Consider the following 24,961-nt stretch of genomic DNA (forward strand, 5'->3'; position numbering starts at 1 on the left):
AGAGGAGAGGAGAGGAGTGGAGAGGAGAGGAGAGTAGAACCGGAGAACAGAGGAGAGGAGAGGAGTGGAGAACCGGAGAGGAGAGGAGAGGAGAGGAGAGGAGAGCAGAGGAGAGGAGAGGAGAGGAGAGGAGAGGAGAGGAGAGGAGAGGAGAGGAGTGGAGAGGAGAGGAGAGGAGTGGAGAGGAGAGGAGAGGAGAGGAGAGGAGAGGAGAGGAGAGGAGAACCGGAAAGGAGAGGAGAGGAGAGGAGAGTAGAACCGGAGAACAGAGGAGAGGAGAGTAGAACCGGAGACCAGAGGAGAGGAGAGGAGAGGAGAGGAGAGGAGACGAGAGGAGAGGAGAGGAGAGGAGAACCGGAGAGGAGAGGAGAGGAGAGGAGAGGAGAGGAGAACCGGAGAGGAGAGGAGAACCGGAGAGGAAAGGAGAGGAGAGGAGAGGAGAGGAGTGGAGAGGAGAGGAGAGTAGAACCGGAGAACAGAGGAGAGGAGAGGAGTGGAGAACCGGAGAGGAAAGGAGAGGAGAGGAGAGGAGAGGAGAGGAGAGCAGAGGAGAGGAGAGGAGAGGAGAGGAGTGGAGAGGAGAGGAGAGGAGTGGAGAGGAGAGGAGAGGAGAGGAGAGGAGAGGAGAGGAGAGGAGAACCGGAAAGGAGAGGAGAGGAGAGGAGAGTAGAACCGGAGAACAGAGGAGAGGAGAGTAGAACCGGAGACCAGAGGAGAGGAGAGGAGAGGAGAGGAGAGGAGAGGAGACGAGAGGAGAGGAGAGGAGAGGAGAGGAGAACCGGAGAGGAGAGGAGAGGAGAGGAGAGGAGAGGAGAGGAGAGGAGAGGAGAGGAGAGGAGAACCGGAGAGGAGAGGAGAACCGGAGAGGAGAACCGGAGAGGAGAGGAGAGGAGAGGAGAGGAGAGGTGAGGAGAGGAGAGGAGAGGAGAGGAGACTAGAACCGGAGAACAGAGGAGAGGAGAGGAGTGGAGAACCGGAGAGGAAAGGAGAGGAGAGGAGAGGAGAGGAGAGGAGAGGAGAGGAGAGGAGAGGAGTGGAGAGGAGAGGAGAGGAGAGGAGAGGAGAAGAGAGGAGAACCGGAGAGGAGAGGAGAGGAGAGGAGAGGAGAGGAGAGGAGAGGAGAGGAGAGGAGAGGAGAGGAGAGGAGAGGAGAGGAGAGGAGAGGAGAGGAGAGGAGAAGAGAGGAGAAGAGAGGAGAAAAGAGGAGAGGCGAGGAGAGGCGAGGCGAGGCGAGGCGAGGAGAGGTGAGGAGAGGAGAGGAGAGGAGAGGCGAGGAGAGGTGAGGAGAGGCGAGGAAAGGAGAGGAGAGGCGAGGAGCAAAGAGGAGAGGAGAGGAGCGTGGAGAGAGGAGCAGAGAGGAGAGGAGAGGAGCGGAGAGGAGAGTACACCGGAGAAAAGAGGAACGGAGACAAAAGAGAGGAGAGGAGAGGAGAGGAGAGGAGAGGAGAGGAGAGGAGGGGAGGGGAGGGGAGAGGAGAGGAGAGGAGAGGAGAGGAGAGGAGAGGAGAGGAGAGGAGAGGAGAGGAGAGGAGAGGAGAGGAGAGGAGGGGAGGGGAGGGGAGGAAAGGGGAGGGGAGGGGAGAGGAGAGGAGAGGAGAGGAGAGAGGAGAGGAGAGAGGAGAGGAGAGAGGAGAGGAGAGAGGAGAGGAGAGGAGAGGGGACCGGAGAGGAGAGGAGAGGAGAGGACACCAGAGAGGAGAGGAGAGGAGACCGGAGAGGAGAGGAGACTAGAGAGGAGAGGAGAGGAGACCGGAGAGGAGAGGAGACTGGAGAAGAGAGGCGAAGATAGAGGAGAGGAGAGGAGAGGAGAGGACACCGGAGAGAGGAGAGGAGAGGACACCGGAGAGGTGAGGAGAGGACAACAAAGAGGAGAAAAGAGGAAAGGAGACAAAAGAGAGGAGAGGAGTGGCGAGGCAAGGCGAGGCGAGGGGAGGAGAGGAGAGGAGAGGCGAGGCGAGGCGAGGCGAGGAGAGGAGAGGAGAGGAGAGGGGAGCAGAGGAGAGGAGAGGAGAGGAGAGAGGAGAGGAGAGGAGAGGAGAGGAGAGGAGAGGAGAGGAGAGGAGAGGAGAGGAGAGGAGAGGAGAGGAGAGGCGGGGCGAGACGAGGAGAGGCGAGGAGAGGAGAGGCGAGGCGAGGAGAGGAGAGGCGAGGAGAGGAGAGGAGAGGCGACGAGAGGAGAGGGAGAGGAGAGGCGAGGCGAGGCGAGGTGAGGCGAGGAGAGGAGAGGAGAGGAGAGGAGAGGAGAGGAGAGGAGAGGAGAGGAGAGGAGAGGAGAGGAGAGGAGAGGCGAGGAGAGGCGAGGCGAGGAGAGGCGAGGCGAGGCGAGGCGAGGAGAGGCGAGGCGAGGCGAGGAGAGGAGAGGCGAGGCGAGGAGAGGAGAGGCGAGGAGAGGAGAGGAGAGGCGACGAGAGGAGAGGGAGAGGAGAGGCGAGGCGAGGCGAGGTGAGGCGAGGAGAGGAGAGGAGAGGAGAAGAGAGGAGAAGCGGAGAGGAGAGGAGAGGAGAGGAGAGGAGAGGAGAACCGGAGAGGAGAGGAGAGGCGAGGAGAGGAGAAGAGAGGAGAAGAGAGGAGAGGAGACCGGAGAGGAGAGGAGAGGAGAGGAGACGAGAAGAGAGGAGAGGTGAGGAGAGGTGAGGAGAGGAGAGGAGAGGAGAGGAGAGGAGAGGAGAGGAGAGGAGAGGAGAGGAGAGGAGAGGAGAGAAGAGGAGAGGAGAGTAGAACTGGAGAACAGAGGAGAGGCGAGGAGTGGAGAACCGGAGAGGAAAGGAGAGGAGAGGAGAGGAGAGGAGAGGAGCGGAGAGGAGAATCGGAGAGGCGAACCGTAAAGGAGAACGGGAAAGGAGAACCGGAAAGGAGAGGAGAGGAGAGGAGAGTAGAACCGGAGAACAGAGGAGAGGAGAGTAGAACCGGAGAGGAGAGGAGAGGAGAGGAGAGGAGAGGAGAGGAGAGGAGAGGAGAGGAGAGGAGAGGAGAGGAGAGGAGAGGAGAAGAAAAGAGAGGAGAGGTGACCGGAGAGAGGAGAGGAGAGGAGATCGGAGAGGTGAGGAGAGGACAACGGAGAGGAGAAAAGAGGAAAGGAGACAAAAGAGAGGAAAGGAGTGGCGAGGCGAGGAGAGGAGAGGAGAGGAGAGTACACCATAGAGAGGAAAAGAGTGTAGACTGGAGAGGAGAGGACCCCGGAGAAAAGAGGAACGGAGACAAAAGAGAGGAGAGGAGAGGAGAGGAGAGGAGAGGAGAGGAGAGGAGAGGAGAGGAGAGGAGAGGAGAGGAGAGGAGAGGAGAGGAGAGGAGAGGAGAGGAGAGGAGACGAGAGTAGAACCGGAGAACAGAGGAGAGGAGAGGAGTGGAGAACCGGAGAGGAGAGGAGAGGAGAGCAGAGGAGAGGAGAGGAGAGGAGAGCAGAGGAGAGGAGAGGAGAGGAGAGGAGAGGAGAGGAGAGGAGAACCGGAGAGGAGAACCGTAAAGGAGAACGGGAAAGGAGAACCGGAAAGGAGAGGAGAGGAGAGGAGAGGAGAGTAGAACCGGAGAACAGAGGAGAGGAGAGTAGAACCGGAGAACAGAGGAGAGGAGAGGAGAGGAGAGGAGAGGAGAGGAGAGGAGAGGAGAGGAGAGGAGAGGAGAGGAGAGGAGAGTAATACCGGAGAAGAGAGGAGAGGAGAGGAGAAGAGAGGAGAACAGGAGAGGAGAGTAGAGGAGAGGAGAGTAGAGGAGAGGAGAACCGGAGAGGAGAGGAGAAGAGAAGAGAGGAGAACCGGAGAGGAGTAGCGAGGAGAGGAGAGGAGAGGAGAGGAGAGGAGAGGAGAGGAGAGGAGAGGAGAGGAGAGGAGAGGAGAGGCGAGGAGCGGAGAGGAGAACCGGAGAGGAGAGGAGAGGAGAGGTGAGGAGAGGAGAGGTGAGGAGAGGAGAGGAGAGGAGAGGAGAGGAGAGGAGAGGAGAGGAGAGGAGAGGAGAGGAGAGGAGAGGAGAGGAGAGGAGAGGAGAGGAGAGGAGAGGAGAGTAGAACCGGAGAACAGAGGAGAGGAGAGGAGTGGAGAACCGGAGAGGAAAGGAGAGGAGAGGAGACGAGAGGAGAGGAGAGGAGAGGAGAACCGGAGAGGAGAACCGGAAAGGAGAACGCGAAAGGAGAACCGGAAAGGAGAACCGGAAAGGAGAGGAGAGGAGAGGAGAGGAGAGGAGAGGAGAGGAGAGGAGAGGAGAGTAGAACCGGAGAACAGAGGAGAGGAGAGGAGAGGAGAGGAGAGGAGAGGAGAGGAGAGGAGAGGAGAGGAGAGGAGAGGAGTGGAGAGGAGAGGAGAGGAGAGGAGACGAGAGTAGAACCGGTGAACAGAGGAGAGGAGAGGAGTGGAGAACCGGAGAGGAAAGGAGAGGAGAGGAGAGGAGAGGAGAGGAGAACCGGAGAGGAGAACCAGAAAGGAGAATGGGAAAGGAGAACCGGAAAGGAGAGGAGAGGAGAGTAGAACCGGAGAACAGAGGAGAACAGAGGAGAGGAGAGGAGAACAGAGGAGAGGAGAGGAGAACAGAGGAGAGGAGAGGAGAGGAGAGGAGAGGAGAGGAGAGGAGAACAGAGGAGAACAGAGGAGAACAGAGGAGAGGAGAGGAGAACAGAGGAGAGGAGAGGAGAGGAGAGGAGAGGAGAGGAGAGGAGAGGAGAGGAGAGGAGAGGAGAGGAGAGGAGAGGAGGGGAGAGGAGGGGAGAGGAGAGGAGAGGAGAGGAGAGGAGACCGGAGAGGAGACCGGAGAGGAGAGGAGAGGAGAGGAGAGGACACCGGAGACCGGAGATTAGAGGAGAGGGTAGGAGAGGAGAGGGGAGGAGAGGAGAGAAGACCAGAGAGGAGAGGGGAGGAGAGGATAGAAGACCGGAGAGGAGAGGGGAGGAGAGGAGAGGAGACTGGAGAGGAGAGGAGAGGAGACTGGAGAGGAGACCTTAGTGGAGGGGAGGGGAGACCTGAGAGTACTTAGGGGATGGGAGGAGTGGGTATGTGGAGATGGGGCGAGGAGAGAGGAGAGGAGAGGTGTGAGGACAGGACGGGAGATGGGAGATGGGGGAAGGGGACGAGGGGAAGGGAGAGATGGGAGGGGAGAGGTGAGTGTTATCCTGAAATCTGAGTCCTTTACCCAGAGTGCAGAGAGCTGATCACACACAGATGCCGAGGTCAGTGAATAAAAAGGGAGAGGAGTAAATTTGCTACATGCACAATTCCCCTGCGGCCCATGGTGAAGACCATGATGGAGCAGGCTGTCCCCCTGCAGTCCATGGAGGCCCACAGAGGAGCAGAGATTTACCTGCAGCCCCTGGAGGACTTCACACTGTAGCAGGTGGAGGTGGATGCCCAAAGGAGGCTGTGGTGGTCTGTTCCCGAGGCACAGGCCTGACTGAGGCTAAACTACAACAATGACAAGTCTAGAAATTTAAAATCTTTTCACTATTTTAACATATGTCTGTACAGAAATGGTGTGTGCACCTCCTCTGTGTAACCTGAAAGCCTTAGCTACTGAATTAGTAATATGGATATCTGTAGAAAGCTTAATTTCTTAAACAAAAACAAACTACAACGACAGCAATATGATGTGAAATGTGACATGAAATTGATTTTTATTGGTTTCCAGTGGCTTTTTTTCTTAGCTCATCATTATAAAAGCTTCCTCTCCCTGCCAACAGTCTTATTTATTTTCTTTAGTGTTCATAATTGTAGGAAGAATCAGATGGAGTAATGTCACAGAAATTTAAATCACATATTTTATTACTTACTTGTTGAGGATGAATAAGAACATGAATTAAAACCAGTGAGTTCCTAAGCCTAGAAGCAACTGTCTCGTAGATATATAATGCTTTTGCTTGTTGCAGTAATACTTCTATACATTGGAGATCATTCTGCTTAGTGAAACAGTAACATATAGTATTTCAGGAAAACTGTCAGTTCAAGTATAAAATTATAAATTCTTAAAGAACCTTCACTGTTATATGGGAAAAGCAAGAACTACCTAAATGACCTCTTCCGTGATAAGTATGCATTGATGCTTTAGTGGATCAGCACATTAGGTGTACTCACTCGACAAATGTGAACATACTATTCAACTTTCTCAACTGGAATGAGAATATATAAGATGTCACTTAAAATACCATTCTGTGGAATGAGTAAAGACAAACAGTTTTTTCCAAAATCACCTCCTGTGGCATGAGATAAGGTTTTTTTTTTTCTTACTTTCAAACCCAAGTTGTAAGGCATAACTTGATGTTCATTTGATGTTAGCGAATAATTTCTGGATTCTTTACTTTCTTTAACACATAACCCTTGTATCTCTCTTTAGAGCACACCCAAGATGCTCTTAATTTTAACCCTGTTTCTTGGCTTAACCACCCCTCTCTACCATTGAAACTTTTAAATTTGCCTCAGACAAAGACCACGCATCTCTTCAGGAAAGCAGCCACTAGCTGCCTTAGCTGATTTCATTGCAAGATCGGGTAACTCACAAAGGTATTTTTCTGAACAATGTAGTCTTGCAATGAGCAAGAGGAGACCCCTAGAGCACTGAGATGCATGAAACCAGAAACACAAATAAGCCTTTGTGTTGTGGTTTTTTTTTTGGGGGGGTGGGGGTGGGCCTAAGGTGGTAGCTTCCGTAGGAAACTGCTAGAAGTTGCTCCCCTTTGTTCAGTGGAGTCAGCTGGGCCTAGGGCAGACCTGCTGCTGGCCAAGGCCAAGCCAATTGGTAGCAGAATGATCCCTGATAACGCCTCTGTGATAACGTATTTAAGAAGGGGAAAACAGAAAAAAAAAAAAAGAGAGAAGAGACGATGTGAAGAAGCTGAGTCGGGGCAGAGGTGCAGAGGGGGAGGCGCAGGCCTCATGGGCCTTGCAGGCCTCACCCTCTGGCCTCTTGCCAGGCGGCCGACTGGACCCTACTCGGCCCGGCCTGGCTGCAAGAAGTGGAGAGGAGATGAAAAGTGAATAAGATGTAAAAAGGATCCTGAGAGGCATCTGCCAGCCTGTTGTGAAGAACTTATCTTGTGAGAGGAATGGCTGCAGACGCCAAGGTCACTTCAGAAGGAGGGGGAGGAGTAATGTGGCTCCTGGCCAAGATTCCCCTGCAGCCTGTGGTGATGACCATGGTGGAGCAGGTTGTCCCCCTGCAGCCCATGGAGGTCCACGGAGGAGCAGAGATCCACTTGGAGCCCGTGAAGGACCCCACACCGGGGGAGATGGATGCCTGAAGGCGGCTGTGGTCTGTGGAGGGCCTGCTGGGACAGCCATTCTGGAGAGACTGCACCCCATGGAAGAGATGACCCATGATGGAGCAGTTTCACGAAGGACTGTGGCGTATGGGTGGGACCCCACGATGGAGCAGGGGAGGAATGTGAGGAGTTCTTCCCCCGACCATGAAGCAGCGGCGTAAAACAACGTATGATGAACTGACCGCAACCCCCATTCCCTCTTCCCCCCTGTGCCGCTTGGTAGGGGAAGGTAGTAGAGATAATGTTAAGCTTGGGAAGAGGGAGAGGTGGAGGAAGGTTATCTTGTTCTCTGTCTCATTATCCTGCTGTTTGTAGTAATAAATGAATAGTTTTCCCCAAGTCGAGTCTGTTTTGCCCGTGACGGTAACTTTAAGGATTTTCTCCCTGTCCTTATCTCAAACCTCGAGCCGTTTTTCTTATATTATCTCCCCCTATTCTCTCGGAAGGTGGGGTGAGTGAGAGAGAGACTGTGTAGTCTGGTCCCAATCGGGGCTTAACTACGACGCTTTGCTAATGGATATTGATAGATGACAAAGGTCTACAGAAACTATAGAAGAAAAAAATAATGTTATGGAGAATTTCATATAAGTTAAAGAAGTCAATGACACTTAACTTTAAAGAGCATTAGTTTATTATTCTCCATGTGTTATCTCAGAAAAAGTCTCATTATATACAAAAATTTGGAATGTTGAGTAAATGTTGATCAATAAAAATATTTCATAGCTGTTGACAGGGTAATATTTCTAATTAAAACCAAAATAATAATAAAAAATTGATTCTGTGTGTTGCTTATTGCTATGTTTGTGTTCATAGAATGCTTTCAACTATATACACATATTTTAACTCCAGTGCAAAAAAGAAACTAAAAAATATTTACATAATAAATATGCGGGAAATGTTATCTTTTCATTACATCACTTGAACTGATTCTTTAATGACCTATTAAGAATAGAAAGAATTAATAAAGTTTGCATCAACTCATTGCCATACTGTGTAACTTAGGCTGCTGATGGATTTTATTCAATCCAAAGTGTAATTTAAGATGTGTTCAAAATGAAAAGTGCCAGTATTGTCTGTCTTCCTGCTGAATCCTGTCATGACTAGTTCAGGAGACATCTTTCACTCTCTGCAAAATCATCTATTTTGACATGTATTTACCTTTACACACAGACACTGAAGGAACAAACACATATCAATCCACTGAAAACTCCAATGTTTACTGAATACTCCATGGTTTATTAAATAGTTAATTTGCTAATTAATGATCTACTATGGAGCAGATCATACTGTGTACTATTGAAATGCATTTAAAGAACAATGCAGTCATCAGGCACAGTCAACATGAGTTTATGAAGGAAAAGTCTTATTTAACTAATTTGATATCCTTCTATGATAAGGTCACTTGCCTAGTGGATGAAGGGAAGGTGGTGGATGTAGTTTTTCTGTATTTTAGTGAGGCTTTTGATACTATCCCTCACAGTATCCTTCTGGACAAGTTGTCCAACTGTGGGATGAGTGGGTTCATGGTGCGCTGGGTGAAGAACTGGCTGAACAGCAGGGCTCAAATGCTTGTAGTGAATGGGGCTACATCTGGCTGGCAATGAGTCACCAGCGGTGTTCCTCAGGGTTCAATTCGAGGGCCAGTTCTGCTTAATACATTTATCAACGATCTGGATGCAGGAGTTGAATGCACCATGAGCAATTTTGCTGATGATACAAAACTGGGAGGTGATGTTTACTCTTTTGAGAGACAAGAGGCCTTGCAGAAGGATCTAGATAAGATTGGAGCATTGGGCAATAATTAATGGAATGAAAAACAAGCCGAAATGCTGGATTCTGCACCTGGGATGGAGTGATGCCAGGCACAAGTATAAATTGGGAGAGGAGTGGCTGGAGAGCAGCCCTGCAGAAAGGGATCTGGAGGTCCTGGTTGACAGCAGGCTCAATGAGCGTGCAGTGTGCCCTGGCAGCCAAGAGGGCAAATTGCATCTTGCGGTACATCAAACAGAGTATAACCAGCCAGTCAAGAGATGTGATTATCCCACTGTATTCAGCATTGGTGCAGCCTCACCTTGAGTATTGTGTGCAGTTCTGGGCCTCACAATTTAAGAAGGATATTCAGACCCTTGAATGTGTCCATTGAAGGGCAACAAAGCTGGTGAAAAGTCTGGAAGGAATATCCTATGAGGAGTGGACAATGACTCTGGGTTTGTCTAGTTTGGAGAAAAGGAGGCTGAAGCGCAACCTGTTCTCTGCAGCTTCCTGAGGAGGAGAAATGGAGAGGGAGGTGCTGGTCTCTTCTCTCTGGTATCCAGTGACAGGCCGCGTGGGAATGGTTCAAAGTTGCATCAGGGGAGGTTTAGACTGAACATTAGGAAGCATTTCTTTACCAAGAGGGTGGTCAAACACTGGAACAGACTTCCTAGAGAGGTGGTTGATGTTCCAAGTCTGTCAATGTATAAGAGGCATTTGGACAATGCCTTTAATATCATGCTTTAACTTTTGGTCAGCCCTGAAGCGGTCAGGCAGTTGGACTAGATGATTGTTATAGGTCCCTGTCCTGGTTTCAGCAGGGATGGAGTTAATTTTCCTCTCAGTAGCTGGTGTGTTTTGGATTTCATATGTGAAGAATGTTGATAAAAACATTCTGATGATATGAGTTGTCGCTAAAGAGACCAAGGACACTGTCCAGCTTCCCAGGACGCGCTAATGTGCAGGCACAGGAAGCTGGGAGGGATATAGCCAGAATACTTGACCCAAACTGGCCAAAGAGAGTATTCCATGCCATAAATGTCATGCTCAGTATATAAGTGGGGGTTGCTCAGGAGGGAGGGGATCTCTCTTGCTCTCTCCCTCTCGCTCTTTTGCTTGCTGCTCAGTTTCATTTCCGTGGTCACTGCTCGAGACGGCCTGTATCAGTGTTGTGGTTTTGTTTAGTGAGGGGGGGCTTAAGGTGGTAGCTTCTGTAGGAAACTGCTAGAAGTTGCTCCCCTTTGTTCAGTGGACTCGGCCGGGCCTAGGGCGGACCTGCTGCTGGCCAAGGCCAAGCCAATTGGTAGCAGAATGATCCCTGATAACGCCTCTGTGATAACGTATTTAAGAAGGGGAAAAATGAAAAAACAAAAAAGAGAGAAGAAAAGATGTGAAGAAGCTGAGCGGGGGCAGAGGCACAGAGGGGGAGGCGCAGGCCTCATGGGCCTTGCAGGCCTCACCCTCTGGCCTCTCGCCAAGCGGCCGACTGGGCCCAACTTGGCCCAGCCCAGCTGCAAGAAGTGGAGAGGAGATGACATGGATGATGTGAAGAGATTCTGAGAGGTGTCTGCCAGCCTGTTGTGAAGAACTTTTCTTGTGAGAGGAACGGCTGCAGACAACAAGGTCAGTTCAGAAGGAGGGGGAGGAGTAATGCGGCTTCTGGCCAAGATTCCCCTGCAGCCTGTGGTGACGACCATGGTGGAGCAGGTTGTCCCCCTGCAGCCCATGGAGGGCCACGGAGGAGCAGCGATCCACCTGGAGCCCGTGAAAGACCCCACACCGGGGGAGGTGGATGCCTGAAGGCGGCTGTGGCCCATGGAGGGCCCGCTGGGGCAGCCGTTCTGGAGGGACTGCACCCCATGGAAGAGATGACCCACGCCAGAGCAGTTTCATGAAGGACTGTGGTGCGTGGGTGGGACCCCACAATGGAGCAGGGGAGGAATGTGAGGAGTTCTTCCCCTGACCATGAAGCAGCGGCATAAAACAACGTATGATGAACTGACTGCAACCCCCATTCCCTCTTCCCCCCTGTCCCGCTCATGGGGGGGAAAGGTAGTAGAGATAATGCTAAGCCCGGGAAGAGGGAGGGGTGGGGGGGAGGTTATTTTGTTCTCTGTCTCATTATCCTGCTGTTTGTAGTAATAAATGAATAGTTTTCCCCAAGTTGAGTCTGTTTTGCCCGTAATGGTAACTTTAAGGAGTTAAAGTGAGAAATCGCGCATTGTTTATTTTGTATATTTTAGTATCCTTATATTCTGCTATTATTGTAGTTTTCCTTTGCTAATCTAGTGAACTGTTTTCCTTTCTTCCCAATTCTCTCCCTCATCCCTCCGGGGAGAGGGAGGGAGAGCAAGCAACTGAGTAGTGACTAGGGCTAAACCACAACAGTTCCTTCCACCTATTCTATTTATTTCCACAAGAAGTAATAATCTTATTGCTATAAATCTCTACTCCTACAGTTCTACCAGAGACAAAGAGTTTTTGATAGAATTTTCCTGTGATATGTAAATTTGAAAATTAAGTTTAAGACTTCTGTTACCATTAAAGTAAAATACAATACAGTATAATTCCTCAGTGATATATTTAAATATACTGCAAAATGCATACAAAGTCAGTCCAAGATAAGTAAAGAATCAATTCTGCTTTTTGGATTTTTCCCCTTCCCAAAGATACAGATTATGTACAAGATCAGGTTAATTTAAGACTTGTCTGTAGGCATTCCCTTTAAAATGATGTGTGAACAGTTTGCATTTTTAATTTTAAAAATAGAAACTGAACAACAAAAACCACATCTTAGAAGGGGAGCACTGAAGCCTGCCATTATATAGCTATGTTTCTCATTCATTGAAGATTAACAGCACACAGAAAATAAGTGAATTTTATCAAAATACAGCACATTTCTGCTAATATATAAAAAAAATAATTTCCTATGTAAATATTACTGAAAATCAACTAAAAAGGATTAAACTATACAAAGAGTTGCTAAAGAGTTTCAATTAAAAGTATCAGAACTATACACAATAAAATAAACAATAGTGAACATCTTTGAAAGAAGTGCAATAATCTTGGAGTTCACTTATTTAAGTATTTCTTGTTTATTACCATTAACTATGTATAACTCCTCTCTCTTCCAGCTCATTGTCCCAAAATTACAGGAAGCTGGTGTTTTTGCTAGCTTTATTAAAAGCATTTACTTTTGTACATATGGTTTGAAAAAAAAACAACTTATACCCGTTTCAAACTACCAACTTATATGTAATTAAAAATGAACTGCAGTAACCAAATATTGCTCCAATGACAGGCTAATCATTAGCCCTGATTAAAAACAGTTATTGGTCTTCTGTGGCACTTTTCCCTGGTCCATAACAACTGTGTATTAATTATCACTGCAGATTCTGCAGTCTCTATTCAATTACAAAGGAGAAAGAGAAAAATAAAGTTAATGTTTCTGGTAAACAAAATTAATAAAAGTATAATTGGATATTTTATACAGTAATAAAGAACAAAGGCAGTCTGTGATAAATCACTATTACATTAATATAGTTAGAAACCCTTTAATGACTCTGAAGTGTCTAGTTCACATTTAATGTTACCTGTAGGAACAGCCCTTTAAGAAACACAATTACGAACTGGTGAGTTGTAAGTACACCCTTCCCTTTGCTCTCCATCTCACCACAGCAATTCTCTATCCGTGTTCAAAGTTTCACAAACTTGCTTTGGTTACCTAGCTCCATACATATGGTTTCCTTTTTGATTAACAAGGCAACGCAAAGGCCAAACAAAATCGAGATGACTTTCATAATCTTTCCTGCATCATTTACTTTGTTTGTGTTTAAATATATTACATGCAACAATCTTAAAAACTGGCCATTTCAGTTTCTTTTTAAAAATCTATAAGGTTAAAATGGAGTACTTTTTATAAAGATAAGTATCACCATTTGCACAATATTGGGGATTTCCATGGCAGAGAAAAACCTCTGGGCACATTTCCACAGTACAGCTGAAAAAATTCTGTATGCAAGGAAACCTGACTAAACATGAATCACATGTGGCAAATGAATATTCAATGAAAACATTAAGAATAAATCCTGTAGAATATAATAAATTTGTAGTTACAGTCTTCCTAAAAAAACACCATGATCTTTTATTGCATTTTCTGTCGGTAGACATACACTCCAGAACTAGACACTTTTTCTTCTTTCTTGATTCCAGATTTAGATAGCAGATAGTTATTTCACGTGACCTTTATTCTGTCCAGCCAGCACTACTTTCCATCTACCCACTCATCTATACAATGTGCACATAGCAAAGTCAATGTTTCATATCTCCTGTCCACATCTATAGAAGTGGTTTCATTAATATCTGGTGAATAAAAATAAAGGCAATAAACAGTTACAGGACAGACAGTCCTGCCATCTGTCCATTGTCTACAACCAAGGCTTTGTAAAATCTTGCACAAAGTTTAGCAATGTGTATGAATTATACAAAAATAAACCTACCATCTATATAAAAAAACAACACAGGTTTATTCTTGGAGGGGTGATCCTTAGATTGCTATAATGCTTAAAACAAAGTTTATTCATCATATGAATTTCCAAAATGATTTAGTGAACATTCTATACAGTGGTTTTTCCCCCTTAAACCACAAGTTCAGGATTTAATTTCCTGTACAAATTTTGATCATAATTCTTTTCAAGATCCTTTTATGTACAAAAATAGGCAAAATATTCACTTTCCCATAAGTCTTTCAATGAATCCTGCTGGCTTTTCCTGTCAATCCACAGTATTTATGAAGAAACTTCTCGCACAATGATGAGTTCCACTGCATTCTGAAAAGTCTTTAGTAAAGATACTGCTTGTCCATGATCAATATTGATGAAGCTGTATCCATTTGCCTAAAGAAAAAAATAAAATTGAAAATCATAGAATGTCTTGGATCAGAAGGGGTCTTAAAGATCATGTAGTTCCAACCCCCCTGCCATGGGCATGGACACCATCCACTACACAAGGTTACTCAAAGACCCATCCTACTCGGCCTTGAACACTTCCGGGGATGGGGCATCCACAGCTTCTCTGGGCAACCTGTTCCAGTGCCTCACCACTCTCATAGTGAGGAATTTCTTCCTTATGTCTAATTGAAATCTACCCTCTTCCCATTTAAAGCCATTACCCCTTATCCTATCACTAAATGCCCTTGTCAAAAGTCCCTCCTCAGTTTTCTTGAAGGAGATGTATTTGGACTAATTTCAGACAGATTTAGTTTACAGCTAGAATAAAATAGAATAGAATAAAATCATTAAGGTTGAAAAGACCTCCAAGATCATCAAGTCCAACCATCAAACTAACACCACCATGCCTACTAAACCATGTCCTGCAGTGCCACGTCTACACGTTCTTTGAACACCTCCAGGGATGGTGACTCCAGCCGTTTTTCCTTATATTTTCCTTATATTTTCTCTCCCTGTTCTCTCGGAAGGTGGGGGGAGTGAGAGAGAGACTGTGTAGTCTGGTCCCAGACGGGGCTGAACTATGACACAGCATTAGGCCTGCTTTTGTCTTTAAAAGTGTGAAAAATGTCCAGAATTTGAAAAATGATGCAACTGATTAATGCTTCAGTCTGTATCACCTATCCTAATGTTAGGTGGAAGAAAATTAAAAGCATCATCCCAGCATATCAGAATACTACTGGAAAAAAAGACTGGTAATTAAAAAAAATTAAATATTTTGCTCTTAGAAAAGGTGCAAACTAAAATGAACTGCTATAATACACAGGCTAGTTAATTACATGACTACAATACCTTAATTATTTTATCTCCAGGCTGCAACAACTTAGATGCTGGTCCTTCTGGTTGCACTCTGGTTACAAATATACCCTTGAAAAATAGAGGTAGAAAATATTTTAACAACTTATTTCATGAGTATTGTGGTAGCATGAAGCAGATGCAATTCAAACCATCGCAATTTTCCATCCTAAGTAGAAAAGAATGCAATATTATTCTACAGATCTACTGGCTTTTGTGACTGCTTTCCTTTTATGATGTTAAATCCAGGAGAATTGACTTTAAAATAATATTGAAGGGCAAATTCTGATCTTCCTTTGTTTAATTTGGCAGATGTACATGTCAAGCTGAATTATCAACCACCAGAAAGAAGTATGTAGGCTAAATCATGTTCTCTTTTAAGAGGCTTCCTAATTGTAAACTCCATAATTCACGATCTCAAATCTGTTGACTGATATCTAGAACAGTGTAAGAAACACTCAGCCTGTGTTTTCATGTGACTACAGTGGTCGCCTACCACCTTGATTTTCCATAAAAATTTGTCCTCAATTTTCTCCTATCAAGCCCTGGAATTCAGTGGCTTGAGATTGGGGGATAAAGATTTTTTAATTTGCTAAAAACTAGGAAAATAAATTAATCAGAATGATTTTAAGATGCATTAGCATAAAATACTCACATCATCTTCAGGTCTGAATGGATTCCCTCTACTACCAACTCCTCCTGATATACTAAATCCAAGTTCTGGATCCTTCTCAATTCTCAGTCGAATCTAAATAGTTACAATCAAAGTTAGAAAAACTGGCTGAAAATTTGCATCCAAAACTACTGTAATGAAATTATTATTAAGGAATTCAGCTGAATAAAAGCTTTTAAAAAGGAAAAAAAAACCCTCTCTTTGAGGACCCTTCCGTTGTGGGGATGCTGAAGGTCGAAGAACAACAGGTACCAATCGCTATCACCACAGTGCACAGGTGGCAATATCGCACCAACAGAGACTCCATAATCCCCATCCTCAAGCTGATTCGTTGACTGGAGAACCAGGGAGAGATCAGCAAGTCCCACTCACCCTTTAACAGTCCCATATGGCCAGTGCGAAAATCCCGTGGAGAGTGGAGGTTAACAGTGGACTATCGTGGCCTAAATTAATTTACACCACCACTGAGTGCTGCTGTGCCGGACAGGCTAGAACTTCAGTATGAACTGGAGTCAAAAGCAGCCAAGTGGTATGCCACCACTGATATTGCCAATGCTTTCTTCTCCATCCCTTTGGCACCAGAATGCAGGCCACAGTTTGCTTTCACTTGGAGGGGTGTCCAGTACACCTGGAATCGACTGCCCCAGGGGTGGAAACACAGCCCCACCATTTGCCATGGGCTGATCCAGACTGCACTGGAAAAGGGTGAAGCTCCAGATCATCTGCAATACATTGATGACATCATCGTATGGGGCAACACAGCAGCAGAATTTTTTGAGAAAGGGGAAAAAAATAAGCCAAATCCTCCTGAAAGCCGGTTTTGCCATAAAACGAAGCAAAGTCAAGGGGCCTGCACAAGAGATCCAGTTTTTAGGAGTAAAATGGCAAGATGGATGTCATCACATTCCAATGGATGTGGTCAACAAAATAACAGCTATGGCTCCACCAACTAACAAAAAGGAAACACAAGCTTTCTTAGGCGTTGTGTGTTTCTGGAGAATGCACATTCCAAATTACAGTATGTTTGTAAGCCCTCTCTATGAAGTGACTCAAAAGAGGAACGATTTTAAATGGGGCCCTGAGCAACGAGAAGCCTTTGAACAAATTAAACAGGAGATTGTTCATGCAACAGCCCTTGGATAAGTTCGGACAGGATAAGATGTGAAAAACGTGCTCTACACCGCAGCCAGGAAGAATGGCCCTACCTGGAGTCTTTGGCAGAGAACACCAGGGGAGACTCGAGGTAGACTCCTGGGGATTTGAAGCCAGGGATACAGAGGATTCGAGGCTCACTATATTCCATAACTGAACTATATATATATAACAGAAAAGGAAATACTGGCAGCATATGAAGGAGTTCGAGCTGCTTCAGAAGTGGTTGGTACAGAAGCACAGCTCCTGCTGGCACCCTGACTGCCAGTGCTGGGCTGGATGTTCAAAGGGAAGGTCCCCTCTACGCATCATGCAAGTGATGCTACGTGGAATAAATGGGTTGCACTGATCACACAGTGAGCTCAAATAGGAAACCCCAGTCATCCAGGAATCTTAAAGGGATCACAGACTGGCCAGAAGGCAAAGATTTCAGAATGCCATCAGAGGAAGAGGTGATGCGTGCTGAGGAGGCCCCACTGTATAATAAACTGACAGAAAATTGAGAAGCGATATGCCCTGTTCACTCGTGGGTGATGCAGGAGGATGGGAAAGTCCGATGTGTATGTGAAAACAGCCAATAATTTGAACTGTATGATGTTAATTTCTATATAATACTGTATGTCATCACTTCTCAGTAAGAATCACCAAGATTAATGAAGAATTAACTATGATGAAACCGAGCAAAGTGCAGTGGTGATGGAACCAGAACTGGCTTTAGCAACTGGCGTACAGCAACCTCCTCAAGACTGACATCTTCGGCCTGCAAACTGCGGACATGATACACCAGCCGCAGCAGACACACCAACTGAGTGAGTGAACTCCACGTCATCTCTCCTGCCCTGAGAGACTGTTATGACAGATGGCGCCCAAAGTCATGGACTATATGAACTCAACAGACATTTTGGAGGGATAGCCCATAGACTAAGGGAGTGATACCTGTGTGTTGACATATATATAAGATAGGAAAAATGGTGATGATTAATTGGAAAGTGTAGGATCTGGGCATGATATAGACGGTATAGAATAAAGGGTTGATAATGTCCTGGTTCCGGCTAGGATAGAGTTAATTTTTGCTGGAGCTGGGAGAGGAGCTGGAGCTGGTGGCACTTGTGGCTGGGGGACACAGCTGGGATAGCTTTCCCAAATTGGCCAAAGAGCTATTCAATACCATGTGAAGTCATGCTTAGTATATAAAGTGGGGACAGGGCTGAGGGACAGGTTTTGGCTACTTGGGGGCAAGTTGGGTGTTAGGATCCACTGTGAGCTCTTGTACTGTAAATTATATGCTTAAATATATTATGTTGTTGTTTTTATTTTCCATCTCTGTTTTCTCTTCCTTTGCTCATGAGTTTTGCAGTTTTGCCTTTCTCTCCCAATTCTCCTCCTCATCCCACTGGAGGGGGTGGAGTGAGTGAGTGGCTGTGTGGTATTTTAACTGCTGAGTGGGGCTAAACCATGACATCCACATCTGTCTATCATAAATAAAACTGATAATTATCAGGCATGCATCAGATGCTTACACTTTTTTTTTATCCTGGTTTTTGTTTAAGGCTGTATCTTCTACATTTGCTTGCATGTTTTTGAACCATTCTGGATAGCAATGAATAGGTGCAAAGTATTCTAAGTTGTACTGCTACTTTGTATTTTTTTCAGTTACTACATCAATAAGTAGTTGGTGATCAATAAATGTAGTCAAGAAATAAATTTCTATCTCAGTATAAAGATTCAAGCATAAGTTTCTGATACGTTCTGTTAAGAAACTACTACATTTCTCTTTAAAAATGTTCACATTAAAAGGAAAAAGAGCTCAAAACTAGAAGGAATGTGTGTTTTCAGTAGCAGAACCACACTGAGATAATATTGTCTCCTGCTGGAGATAAATTCCTATATGATTTCTGTCACCATCTACAGAGAAACAGTAATAAATGAAAACAATATAGCAATTCACTGTCACTGACAGACAGATGTCATATATTCAAGTTCGATTTTATCCTTACCTCTTGCTTTGCCAATTCGTGGCTTTGTCTGGGGGAACACAGAGACTGAGTATAGGGAGGTTGGTGGGCAACTTTCAACATCAGATAATCAATTAATTGTTCTCTAGATGGATGTCTTGCTACTGATGACTGAGAAGGGAGATGATGAACTTGGCTGTAGTTTGCCTGAGGTCGGCACATTTGTCCATTTGTCAAAGGTATCTGAATAAAACATGAATACTCAATGTCATGCATTCTATAAGCAGCAATCCTCAATTCCCCCTTTATTATTTCAATATTCCTCATGCTTGACTGCTTTTAATTCTAGGAACTAAAACGACTTTAAAACTACTCTTCTGGATCATGTACAGTTGCACTCAATTTTCATTATATTCATCAGTTCTGACCTCTTGAGAAAAAAAATCTGAAAACCAAAAACTTTGAGTGCTAATCTACTAGAACAGACTAGACAAGGTCTTTGCTTTTAGCACTTGCTTCATTGAGTTATCTCAATCATTATTTTCTGGCAGTGCAACTGACAGTATTGACACTTGGTTGATATCATTATAGTTTGCACTTGTATTGCGTAAAATTCAGATATTTCTGTAACAATTTCCAGTAGATCATACAGAAAATAAGAATCCCATCAGCTAGCAGACAGAAATTATATGCTCTCTGAGCATCTTTTGTCAACTACTTCAGAATAAAACCAGAGCAAATTCACATACAAGCTCAAGATTTTAATATCAAAACTGCAATTATATTTCCAATAGATGTTGTTATTTGGTTAAAATGTGTCACTGATTTGATAGGTATAATGATGACAAACAGCAGTAAGGTATACAAATGTAAAGACATAAAGTGCATTCAAACCATTTCACTAAGAACGATGCTGGAGATGACAACATTTCTTACTGAAGCCTCAGAGTTACTGTTCAGCTCTGCGTTGAGATGGGCAGCCTTTTCCCTCCTTGCCTGTATGTGTCGTGCTCTTATCCAGCCTAAGTAGTCACTCAGACATCTGTATGATTCCCACATTCAAAAAATGCTAGTCTTGAGTTACAGATTTTTCTGCCTACCACCATTATCCCACTAGTTACAGGATACAAGAATACTGAAATTCTCTATTTCTCAATATCATAAATAACTGAAGTGTGCAAATTTCAACCTTTAACCATGCTATGTGAATGAACATATATCAGAACCTATTCTGTTGAGTTTTTTATGCCCAAATGATTCTGTGTTGTGGTTTAGCCCTAGTCACCACACAGTTGCTCACTCTCCCTCCCCCTCCCCAGCAGGATGGGGGAGAGAAACGGGAAGAAATGAAAACTCATGGGTTGAGATGAAGACAGTTCACTAGATGTCGTAGTTCAGCCCTGATCAGGACCAGACTACGCAGTCTCTCTCTCACTCCCCCCACCTTCCGAGAGAACAGGGAGAGAAAATATAAGGAAAAACGGCTCGAGGTTTGAGATAAGGACAGGGAGAAAATCCTTAAAGTTACCGTCACGGGCAAAACAGACTCGACTTGGGGAAAACTATTCATTTATTACTACAAACAGCAGGATAATGAGACAGAGAACAAGATAACCTCCATCCACCCCTCCCTCTTCCCAAGCTTAACATTATCTCTACTACCTTCCCCCACCAAGCGGCACAGGGGGGAAGAGGGAATGGGGGTTGCAGTCAGTTCATCATACGTTGTTTTATGCCGCTGCTTCATGGTCGGGGGAAGAACTCCTCACATTCCTCCCCTGCTCCATCGTGGGGTCCCTCCCACGGGCCACAGTCCTTCGTGGAACTGCTCCGGCATGGGTCATCTCTTCCACGGGTGCAGTCCCTCTAGAACAGCTGTCCCAGCGGGCCCTCCACGGGCCACAGCTGCCTTCAGGCATCCACCTCCCCCGGTACGGGGTCCTTCACAGGCTCCAAGCGGATCTCTGCTCCTCCGTGGACCTCCATGGGCTGCAGGGGGACAACCTGCTCCACCATGGTCGTCACCACAGGCAGCAGGTCCGCCCTAGGCCTGGCCAAGTCCACTGAACAAAGGGGAGCGACTTCTAGCAGTTTCCTACAGAAGCTACCACCTTAGGCCCCCCCTCACTAAACAAAACCACGACACTAGAATAGTAAAGAAAAACTACAATAATAACAGAATATAAGGATACTAAAATATACAAAATAAACAATGCATGATTTCTCATCACCCGATATCTGAATGACCGATACAGCCCGTCCCGAGCAGAGATCACAGAAACGAAACAGAGCACCAAGCAAAGGAGCGAGAGAGAGAGAGAGAGAGAGAGAGATGCGTCCCTCAGCCAACCCCCATTTATACACTGAGCATGACATTTATGGCATGGAATACTACATGGAAAGCCAGTTTGAGTCAATTATTCTGGCTATATCCCCCCCAGTTTCCTGCACCTGCACGTTAGCGAGATCTGGGAAGCCCGACAGTGTCCTTGGTCTCATTAGCAACAACTCATAACATCAGTGTTTTTATCAACATTTTTCACATCTGAAATCTAAAACAGTCAGCTACTGAGAGGAAAATTAACTCCATCCCTGCCGAAACCAGGACATTCTGAGAAATGGTAATGTGTGTGTAATAGCTTATTTACAGATCAGATGTATTAAATTATACAGTTTTCTACTGCCTTTTCTGAAATTCTCAAGCATGATAGGAAAACTGGTTTTTGTTGCATTGCCACAGGTAGAGTTTACATAGGCAACATGTATCAAGAACTACGCAAATTCCCAATATCCAATGTCTGTAGAAATGCAACTGAAATTACTGAAGTTATAAAAAGAAAATAGATTGCTGCATTGTAATAACTTATAAGCATCCATTTAGTTTCATTGTAGTAAGTCCTGCCTGTATATAGTCCTTAGAGATGAACACAGAATGTCTCCTACAAATTCTAGTTTAGCATCAGAATTTCATCACAACAGATTTCAAGTTTGTTTTTAAAAGGTTTAATCAGCTTCAATTTGCTTTCCTGAAATCATGTCATATTCCAATTTCCATTTGTAATTATATATTTTGCTACAAATTTCTTCTTTCAAAGCCCCTGCTGAAAGAAAATGAAAACTATCCCCCTTCATATAGTTAACTACTTTGTCTTCCAAAAAAAGGATGCTATTTCAGTTACACTACCTTCAATATCTGGGTGAAAATCAAGTCCTATTTTACATTTTAAAGAAGCCCCAGTTCCAACAGCATATGTTTCTAAAAATAGTAATAAATATATCCTATCCATAGTGTCATGTAGATAATTACCTGCACAGTTATTTTCTTCATGCTGTCTGGAGGAATATCTTTGAGACTAAGCATGGCAGATGAGTAATTCTGCTGTCCTGAAATGAATACCTCATCCTGGCATTGGTCTCCTGGAGTAGAAGTCTGGAGATGCTTTAAACAGAATGGAGCAGTAAAGAAGAATGTCTTCATATTATTAAAATTAAAACATTCTCATAAGAAGCCCATAATAAAACATTTTAAGGACTTTATTGTTCTTTATCTTCTGTGATTAACTAGTACATTGTTCATGTAGAAAAATCTTACTAGCCAAGACACCACACCCATAAAATATTGCTGAATATTTACAAAAATCAGCAACTGCAGAGGTGTTTTAATCACCAATACATTGATAAGAAAAGTTAACAAATGCTAAAGACTGCCTATTCAAGGATTCACATGGTTAAAAGAAGTCTTCTGTTGACTTTATCCTGATCACTACGGATACTGTAACATCATTCAGGATGCTCAGAGTTAAGGAGTCATTTCCTCTCGTTTCGTCACCTTTTCTTACAAACTAAAAAATTTTCTTGAATGCCTAAAGTATGTTACAATACAGTTTACATCATCAGAATTTGTTTGGAGGAGGAAAAAGCATAATAAAATTTTGTTCAAACGTTTATCAACCTAGGTTAAATTCAGAATGGTAATCTCTTGTTCACATATGTACAACGAAACCAGACAGGTTTACATATGTTCAACCATCAACTCAACTTCATGACAACCTTGCAATAAGGTTAAAGCATATGAAGTGAAGGCATATGAAGTCTTTGATTTAATGCCTATTAAAAAAACCCAGCACATAAATTATATTCTTTTTATTGAAAGCATTGTCCATATATAAAACAATAACTCTATCAATTTAATGATATCTCTCACAGTTTATTATTTCCCCTTCTATGTATTGCAATAGCCTCCTGTAGGTACTCACTCAAACAACGTGCACACCAGAAACTCTTCTGTCTGCAACACTCAAGGCAACACTACCCTGACTGCCACGCAGATCCGTAGAGCTGCCATAGTGAAATCTACTAACTGGAGCATAATTGGAATTAAAGGACCTAGACAGCATGCTCTGAATAAAGAGGGGATATATTTAACACAGATTAGTGCAGCATGCATAAACCGGAAGACTAATACAAACATATTCCATTGTCATGTAAGATAACAAACATGCAAGAACAGTGCCACTCTGATATATAAAACAACTCAGTGACCCCTATTTACCTTTATTTACTGTAAATCAGCATGCAATCAGCAGTTTACATGCAGAATTACATGTAAATAAAGTAATTCAAATGTTCATGCATCTGGAAAAACAACAAAGATGCACAGCTTATCAAAATTTCTAGGTTTTCATTAAATTTGCAATATATAAAATATGTTGTAGGAAGAGAAGTTGGCAGTCAAGATACACACCTGTGGAAAACCATCTAATTACCAGTTATTATTTTGACTCATTTCCCTCCCCCCTATTACTGGCACAGTACAAATAAAAATTTACACAGAGACAGAGATTTGACTGACTGGGCTTTCTTGTTATTGCAATGCAGTCAACATCCACAATGCATTCCAACAACACTTCATTCGAGAATATGAATGAGCCTCATTTAAAGAAAAAGAGGCTGGTAAGAAACCCTGGAGTCCACCCTTGTGCCACTGTAGGCAATCAAACAGGTAATGTGAGCTCAAGGACAGAAGTGATAGTGGTTTGGTTTTGAGATTCATTACCTTGCAAATCTGACCTCTGCAATATTGGCAAGGGTAACAGAAAGAAAGCAGTAGACATTACCATCTTGCCACCGTGGACTTGCAGTTCTAAGAACAAAACAAAATAAAAAGACTGCACAAAAGAAGAAAAGGAAAATCTCCCATGTGCTACCTGAGAAATGAAACAAATCTATCTTAAAACAGTGACAAAGACCCATGAAAAAATATGATCATAGTAAAAGATATATCACAAAGCATCAAAACCCAGCAAATCCAAAGGTTTTTTTTTTAAGTTTCTAATTTTTTCAAGTAATAAAAAGTTCAAAATATATATCATTTGACTAAGATATTGCAACAGCTCTTACATTAATAAATATATTTTGGTGTTTGTCTGTTGACTACGCATACTAATATGATTTTTAAAATAGTCACTAGTCCTCAGGCAGACATTTGCTCTTTCATACTAGCTTTATCTTGTGAAACTAAAACTAGCTTAATAATCAAAGTCATATGCCTCTGCATATTCATACTCCCCAGATGCTCTGGTAGCACAATAATTTGAAACCCCTTTGGAAAATACTATTTACTGACAATACTTGCTTTTCTTGGCCAAGTGTTGTCGTTTTGTTTAGTGGGGGGGGGGCTAAGGTGGTAGCTTCTGTAGGAAACTGCTAGAAGTCGCTCCCGTTTGTTCAGTGCACTCAGCTGGGCCTAGGGCAGACCCGCTGCTGGCCAAGGCCGAGCCAATTGGTAGCAGAATGTTCCATGATAAAGCCTCTGCGAGAACGTATTTAAGAAGGGGAAAACAGAAAAAAAAAGAGAGAAGATGTGAAGAAGCTGAGTGGGGGCAGAGGCACAGAGGGGGAGGGAGGCGCAGGCCTCATGGGCCTTGCAGGCCTTACCCTCTGGCCTCTTGCCAGGCAGCCAACTGGGCCCAACTCGGCCCGGCCTGGCTGCAAGAAGTGGAGAGGAGATGAGATGTGAATGAGATGTAAAAAGGATCCTGAGAGACATCTACCAGCCTGTTGTGAGGAACGGCTGCAGACGCCAAGGTCAGTTCAGAAGGAGGGGGAGGAGTAATGTGGCTCCTGGCCAAGATTCCCCTGCAGCCTGTGGTGACGACCATGGTGGAGCAGGTTGTCCCCCTGCAGCCCATGGAGGTCCACGGAGGAGCAGAGATCCACTTGGAGCCCGTGAAGGACCCCACACCGGGGGAGGTGGATGCCTGAAGGCGGCTGTGGCCCGTGGAGGGCCTGCTGGGACAGCCGTTCTGGAGAGACTGTACTCCGTGGAAGAGATGACCCACGCCGGAGCAGTTTCACAAAGGACTGTGGTGTATGGGTGGGACCTCACAACAGA

The 24,961-nt window shown here is 44.8% G+C and overlaps 1 protein-coding gene across 5 annotated transcripts in view; it reads right to left on the minus strand.

Annotated features, from left to right (window-relative positions):
• Positions 1-13,589: 13,589 nt before the first annotated feature.
• Positions 13,590-24,961, minus strand: part of LOC147596778 (erbin-like) — a 115,516-nt gene continuing 104,144 nt past the window's right edge. For 2 of the 5 annotated variants that reach the window (XM_086769514.1, XM_086769513.1), the window contains exons 20-23: positions 18,610-18,810; positions 15,443-15,535; positions 14,785-14,859; positions 13,590-13,881 (exon numbers count right to left, since the gene is read on the minus strand). In XM_086769514.1, the coding sequence (XP_086625640.1) occupies positions 13,774-13,881; positions 14,785-14,859; positions 15,443-15,535; positions 18,610-18,810 (477 nt within the window). In that variant the 3' untranslated portion in view covers positions 13,590-13,773. Of the gene's footprint in view, positions 13,882-14,784; positions 14,860-15,442; positions 15,536-18,609; positions 18,811-21,880; positions 22,007-24,961 lie in introns of all 5 variants that reach the window. The other 3 variants (XM_086769512.1, XM_086769516.1, XM_086769515.1) reach the window with 3 other exon arrangements.

Source organism: Chlamydotis macqueenii, chromosome W, assembly GCF_036417535.1.
Source record: "Chlamydotis macqueenii isolate bChlMac1 chromosome W, bChlMac1.mat, whole genome shotgun sequence".
Lineage (NCBI taxonomy): Eukaryota > Metazoa > Chordata > Aves > Otidiformes > Otididae > Chlamydotis > Chlamydotis macqueenii.